This window comes from Diadema setosum, chromosome 4 (assembly GCF_964275005.1).
Source record: "Diadema setosum chromosome 4, eeDiaSeto1, whole genome shotgun sequence".
NCBI lineage: Eukaryota > Metazoa > Echinodermata > Echinoidea > Diadematoida > Diadematidae > Diadema > Diadema setosum.
This window is the reverse complement of record NC_092688.1, coordinates 4,158,756-4,166,133: the sequence shown is the minus strand read 5'-3', so window position 1 is coordinate 4,166,133 and position 7,378 is coordinate 4,158,756. Positions and strand designations below refer to the sequence as shown.

The window sequence follows — 7,378 nt, the reverse complement described above, 5'->3', positions numbered from 1 at the left end:
CTTTTTTTTTTGTTACCACCAAACTCTGTCCTCTTTTAAGAGCCGCAATCAGGAGCTATAACCGAACACAATTTTGGGACAAGTTTCACTTACATTCAGGACAATTTTCAACCGTAATCCAATCTCCTTGGTTGATATAGGATGGCAATTTGGCGCTAGAAAGCGTATGATATGAAGGAAAACCAAGCGCACCACAGATCAAATCAGCAACGTTTTCGGTAAAGCCATCACGGCAAACAAAGCTGTCAGTAGCGGATCGCAAAAGTACCAAACCTTCGAGAACGTCGAAAGGTGACTGTGCCCCGATGAGTTTCAGAGACGGCAAAAGTTGTGTACCTGAAAATTACATTATAAAGATAACAGTGGTATGTTCTTGTAAAACATAAACCCTACAGTTTCGCTTGTAATAATGCGTTAGAAACGTTGTGACATGACGCGAATCCTGGGGACTCATAAATGCCAAAATATTATTCAAGAGATAGAGTTTATTATTCATTTATTCTCAAATTAGTATGATCTTTTTTTTCCTTGAGGGTGGTTAGCGTTTATAACAAACAGTTCACAATATTTTATCAAACATGATTATGGCAGGGTACTTGTCAATTAACGGCCATGGTTCTATTGGAAATGAAAGTAATCGGTGTAAAACATGAAGGCGTTTATGATAACAAAACTACACGTGTAGTCATAACAGCAATAACAATAATATTATGTCTCGCCCATGAAGAAAGGAACAAGTTACCTGTTAAACACGTTGCGGTGATGTTGACTCTCACGGGATATATATATCTCCGGGTCGGATATATATAGTCTAAGTCTCAGCTTGTGGCCAAGTGAAAAGATGGGTGGAGATTTGCTGAAATTTTCAAGTTCAATCTCACTCTTGGTGGTAGAAATCTCATCCTCCGTAGTAACCTTTATGTACTGATTGTTGATAGATTGCAGCCATAGAACCATCCTTTGACCCTCTGGTGCTTGTATTTCCCATCTGTCGGCAACTACACGTATCACGCTATCTGCCTGGATCGCAAAGGTAGTGTAGCCCATCGAACAGTTGAACGTTTTACCTGAAATCAGTGGGAAACATAAGTGAAATAGATATAAACAAATTTTACCTACGATATCTAACATTAAGTATTATTCATCATTTTTTTTTTCAGAAACGTGCCAAAAGAGGGTAGGCCTGTTACATTTTGGCAGATTTATTCTGTATAGAACAACGCGGCATGTTGCTTCGAGAGAGACAACAATTTCGAGTGTTATACAAGCACGTGTACTGCTTAGACTGCAACGTAGTTGGATACATTTTTTTTTTCTTTCAAACTATGCATCTTTCTTTTCTGACTCATGTTTTAGAGCGGGTATTTTAAAAGTGGCTTACCCAAAAGGCACCCGTTAGGATTCTTTTCGTTGAACTTGCCCGGATTTACAACAACTAGGACAGAATATCTAGACAAATGTGTAACCCTCCTTATACATTATTAATCTGCGAACTTAACAACCGCTTGTTTAGCATCGGGTCATTTGATGGCATTTTTATCTCTCTGATGAATTTTCCAATTTGCGCATGAAAGTGTATGTCTATGATGATACGTGAAGCTAAAAATTATCAAATTTCCGGTATGTCAGCTCTGCGATTAATTAGAAGTCCATTAATTTGATTAAAATGAAAATAAGTCATCGCTTTCCGTCTGACAGGAAATGGGTAAAATATATGTACATACATTATATATATATATATATATATATATATATAATATCCTTTTTAGGATAATTGTGGGGGTTCAAAAACAAACCATCAAAGAAAGTATATAAGTACTTACCTATCACGTCCGATGAAATTTGGGGAGGCAACGAGAATCCTATCACCATTGTCATTAATATCCACTTGGCTAAACTGAGAGCCATGACTTCATTCTTCATGTTTGCTATTCAGAGTCAAACTCTACCATTAAGCACAAATATGATCTATTGGCGTGGAATAAACAACCTTTCTCCTCAAGCAGAATTTTCTAACCCAATATCTGTACTGAACAAGATGGCGTTTGTTCTGACTGCAACTTGTCGCATCAGTAACTATACAACGCAATAATTGGACTGTCTCTCCCGCTCGCTCCCCTGCGCACGACAGTGCGCATTAAAGTGTCGACACTCAAGATATAGATCAAGTGACATGGTACAATAACAAATCATTGAAGTGTACTGATACAAAAGAAACTATAGACAACTAAGCATTATAATAATTAAAGGTGATTTTAGTGTCAATTTGTAGTACAAGTTATTGGGAGGGGTTTTGAGAAGAGGATATCATTTTTAGAAGTGTTGATTAAAAACGTTCGAAATACGAACCTTCTTTTTTGTTTCTGATTATCAGGTTTGATGGGAATGGATTTTCAGAACGAAGTAAAAAATCAAGTTCTTTTCAAGATCGATTTGAAATTGAGGCTATATAATTGTAACAAAATAGAAGGCATCCATTACACCACAATAACAAACGTTCATCACTTCGTAAAATCAAAATTAAAGTGTCCTACCGATATTTTCGTCCTTTAAAGAAATGTAAACGATTTTCCATAGTAGAGCCTAAAAGCATGTACAATTGGCACTGCCTTAATACAGGACCCTTCAATTGCAGTCATTTCTGGAATCTACTTAAAAACAATTGTCTTATGTTTCATTATGAAACCACAATGATAACATTCTTCAAATCACGAATACGAGTCCCTGCATTGACACTCTTGTGAGGGCCATCATCCCTCTTAGTATTTTTTCGAGTACCATTATATACCCGCCATTGTATTCGTTTTTCATCACTTACGTTGGTTTTCCTAGACAGGAAGTACATAGTGTTTGACCCGTGGAAGATAGAAGTGCGATTTCTTTATATAATCACACCGACATTTCAAGACGAAAATATCGACAAAAATGGTAGTATTAACGAGGGGAAAATCTGTACTTCTTTTTCTTTTTCTTTTCTTTTTTTTTTTTGCAAAATGCACCTTTTCAAACAGGAGATAATGTTTTGATTATCAATATAGTGCAATCAAGACATCAATAAGATGAAATCCATAGTGGTAAGGAAAAAAGAGTGTGTGAGCAATTGGTGAATTAAATCCTCATTATAAAACATTGGCATGATCGGTGACGGACAGTGGCAGCATTCTGAATAAAAGTAATAATTTGGATAGTTTGGTATCCATTATGCTGTGAAAGTAACACCGATAAGTTTTCTCTTGTAAATGGACAGGGTTTCTTCCAAAGCGATTGATTATTATAAAGGAATCTAGTGGTGTGTTGTTATCATGTCAGATACGTTACTTTCTGTTAACATATTTGTTTTGTTTTTACTTGACCGGGCAGTACGTGTGCTCTGATATGAGTAATATCTACCTTCGTAATTTCTAACTTCGTAGGAATAGTCAAACCATGTAACGACATTATGATTTCTGAAGTCTGACCAATGATTCTCCCCTCCCCTCTTTTCTCTGAAAACATCCCTGTATTTGCATTGTTTCACAGCGTCCTAGAAAAATACTTCTTGAAGGGATGAGTAATTATGATCACAATCTATCGAAACTGAAACGGTAATCTAACCAGTAATTTGGCTGTATAGATAGTATAGCCCGTGATTACAGACACGTTTTCTCATAGTCTACATTACGTATTTCATTTCTGCCTACTTCATTGTCTTACTGTATATGAATTTGTATACAATGTATATATATATATATATATATATATGTATGTGTATAATATATATATATATATATATATATATATGTGTATATATATATATATATATATATATATATATATATATATATAGACTGTGTGTGAGTCTAGCGTGTAGGCCTACATAATTGCTGTTGGGGCGACAAAACCATATTCGTATGAGTATTTTCTTTCCCAAACTCGGCATATCGGCATTTAAAGTGTCCTTTTAGCAGTATACTACTTTGATATCAACATGAACAGACAAGTTTTTTATTCTTAAATTAATATATGTATCGACACATTTAGCCACCTTGCACCTTCAATTTCATCGACGTCACAGCACGTTTGACTTGAAATGAAACTGACATGAAACGGATATATAACATGTATATACACTCAACCAAAAAAGTTTCCCCCTAGCACTTTTGGATATATCTCAAAAAGTATTTTCCCAATTTTCATAATTCAAACGGGAGTGGATAGGTTATTTTATTACTCATAACATGATATCTGGTGGCAATGATATGCCATTCATGTTATGACTAATAAAATTCCCTATCCATTCCCGTTTGAATTATGAAAATCGGTAAAATACTTTTTGAGATATTTCCAAAAATGCTAGGGGGGAACTTACTTTTTTGGTTGAGTGTATATTATGTGACCGTCCATCACAAAACGAACACAAAGTCTCACACGTTGATTTTGTGCGAGGACTGGAAATAGGTGGGATGGGTCAACCTAGCCAGTTTTGAGTTTTTCATATTTTTTGAGAGAGTAAATCTTCATCTTTATTGTGCTAGAGCTTGGGGTCATAAAACTGACAGTAAATTGTGTTTTTGGCAGTTTTTCTTGAGCACTTTTTGTAGGGTGTGTCCTAAAGAGTCCCCTTTTCATTTCTTAAAAACTCTTTGCACACTCTTAACTTTCAACCCTGATAACTTAAGAAAAAATAATGCTACTGCTTTAAAAGTTAGCGGTAATTATAAACAAAGGGTGTTAATAAAGCATGCGTAATTTCAGCTTAATTTGATAATCCCTTCATTGTTGTTGCTCCGATGGTCAACATCCTGTTTTGTTGTTTTTTTTGTCCCTTTCATCGCACAGCTAGCGTGGCTTGGTAAAGATTTAGCGCTTGAATAGACCCTGTACTTCAGAGCTTCTTTTCTCAGTTCACACTTTTCCAGAGTGTGTGTTTTCTTTTCAATATTTAGATAGGTTAGGAGTGTCCATTTGATTTGAGTTATACATCATTTTAAAGCTTAAAATCTGCTCTTTCAGAACATACCCTTAACAAAAAAATCCATGTCTGGCAACGTTTTGTTTGTTTTGTGATGCAGGGTCACACACGCACATATCTCTCTTCTCTCTCTCTCTCTCTCTCTCTATATATATATATATATACATATATATATATATATATATATATATATATATATATATATGTAAGGGGGGTGTTAGTGTGTATGTGTAGAATAAAGTCACTTGTCAGGATGACTTATTCTCACCCCGAATACATAATTTCATCCAAATGGATATATCACACAGAAACATTAAGCAAACTAAGTATGTGGGCGTCAAAGCAGTGACAAAGACAATGTAGTACACATTGGATTACATTAATCACCTTGTTGGTGTTGAGATTTATTCAAAGTCACGCATCAGAGCAACCAGTTTGGTCTCTTTTAACCATGCAACATAAAAAGAGTTATTATACATATAATACGAATGACAGAGATAAGAACGTACTCACATATAAGTCCACTCTGATATTCAATGAAGGGGATTGGGTCTCTACCATTCAATATTCGCGCAAAATGCTCAATGATACAGTCCTCGCGGTCGAATTAACATGCTAACTGATGGCGAATCTCGTTGGAGCGCTCAGTTCATGAAGTGAAGAGGGTCCGCGAACGCTGACCAGGGGACATCTCTGCGTCGAGTTGACTCACAGTTGGGGGGGGGGGGTCCTTGTCCAAATGAAGGTTACTTTGGGCTTGCTGCAAATTCTTGAAGCTGCATGTCTGGTCCACAAAGCACTAAGTAGTCGTTTGACTTCTCCTTAGATCGACCAACATATAACAGACCGTTTCGAAAGTACAGCAAAGCGTCCATTAAATATCATTCAAAACATCTAATCAACTTTGAACTGACGTACACTGGACATGACTTGGTTATGTCAGGACGGAACTTCGTGTATAAATGCAAAAGGTTGAGTTTCTCCACTAAAACATTTAAGTATAACAGCTTGGTCTCGGAGAAACTGGAACACGTCCTTCCACTTCACAGGGCTTGGGGAGAGAGACTGACCCCGAACAGAAGTATCAACTCCAATATATACTATGTACATTCTCCTGCTCCTACTATCCCATAATACTCATCTCTTGAAGCATACCCAAGCTTTCCTGACTAACCCTTCTCAAAGAAACTTTATACAAAAACTTTATACAAAACTGACCATGAATGGTAAGGGAGAGAGAGAGAGAGACAAAGAGGCAGAAGGAGAGAGGGAGATTGAGAAAGAAACTTAATACAAAGCATTCTACATGCATGCTGTACTCTGACTCTTTGTACGGCATCACAAGGTGGCAAACTTCAAAGTAACATAGAACAATACCAGCCACTTTTATGTGGTTTTCTATCTCTAAGTCACTGTCCAGTCATTGCCACTGTCCAGTCATTGCCACTAAATCCACTATTCAAGTAGGGTGGCAGTACCTCTTTTGTTTCATAAACTCATTCAACCTTTAGGTTGCGTGGTGGCACGAACATACACTGTGTACCAAGCAGCTATTGTATCGTGGTAATGAATAGATTCCAGCTTTCTGGTTCTACAAACTCTATGTACACTAAAATGGGCAAGTTGCTCCATAAACTTATATTACATGTCTTGGTATGAAAGCTACTATATTCCAGCTTTCCGCCAGTACTATCTATACAGTAAAGTGGGCATGTTACTCCACCACTTTACATACCTCCCTGCTTTAAAGGAATCATGACTTCCACGTCATGATGATAATGCATACCATGCATCTTCTTTACATTGCTATTTACATATATACAAAATGTACACAATACACAGAATATATTATTTACAATATTCATTTCAATACAGTGAGAGAGAGGAGGGTTACCAAAAACCTATCCCATCACAGTCAGGTGGGTCAATTTGAAAAGACATCATGTATACATGTAATGATGTACATATGAATTAAATCCAAAGTTACTCTCTCCTCCCATTGCATTTAGAACTCAACAAACAAATCAGTGTTGTTGCATCTTTTATATTGAATGTGTAATGCGTGTAGCATGTAAAGCCACAACTATCATTTTCATCATTAATTTTAATCATGATGGTCGGTATACAACCATCTACCGCCATCTACTTCAACAGTATACATCCTCATATATAACACTATGTTAGTATTTCGTGCCGTCCTTAAAGACGACAGTAATAAACTCTATTCTTGTGAGTTTTAAATCTTCAAACGTACACATAGCATATAATATAAGCACAATAATATGCATGGTATTACAACCTCAACTTTAACTTGGCTAGGCTTTTAGACCAAGCTTCAGTTGTGTCACTCTCAAAACATCCTTCTTTCTGCGCTCTTGCGACACAAGAGGCAAGTCACTCCACACCTAAAACAATGGGCCTTTGCTC

The 7,378-nt window shown here is 36.4% G+C and overlaps 1 protein-coding gene across 1 annotated transcript; it reads right to left on the bottom strand.

The window, feature by feature from the left end:
* Window positions 1–245: 245 nt before the first annotated feature.
* LOC140228032 (uncharacterized) lies at window positions 246–1,923 on the bottom strand. Its single transcript, XM_072308432.1, has 3 exons — window positions 1,824–1,923; window positions 743–1,067; window positions 246–336 (listed from the first exon to the last, which is right to left on the bottom strand). The coding sequence occupies exons 1-3, from the start codon at window positions 1,921–1,923 to the stop codon at window positions 246–248; spliced, it is 516 nt and encodes a 171-aa protein (XP_072164533.1).
* Between the last annotated feature and the right edge of the window lie 5,455 nt (window positions 1,924–7,378).

Excerpts from the sequence above, each read along its gene's own strand:
- LOC140228032 (XM_072308432.1), bottom strand. The coding sequence starts at position 1,923 with ATGAAGAATGAAGTCATGGCTCTCAGTTTAGCCAAGTGGATATTAATG. Across the intron at positions 1,068-1,823 it reads AATTTCATCGGACGTGATAG|GTAAAACGTTCAACTGTTCG; the intron begins GTAAGTACTTAT and ends CACTGATTTCAG. Across the intron at positions 337-742 it reads CACCGCAACGTGTTTAACAG|GTACACAACTTTTGCCGTCT; the intron begins GTAACTTGTTCC and ends TGTAATTTTCAG.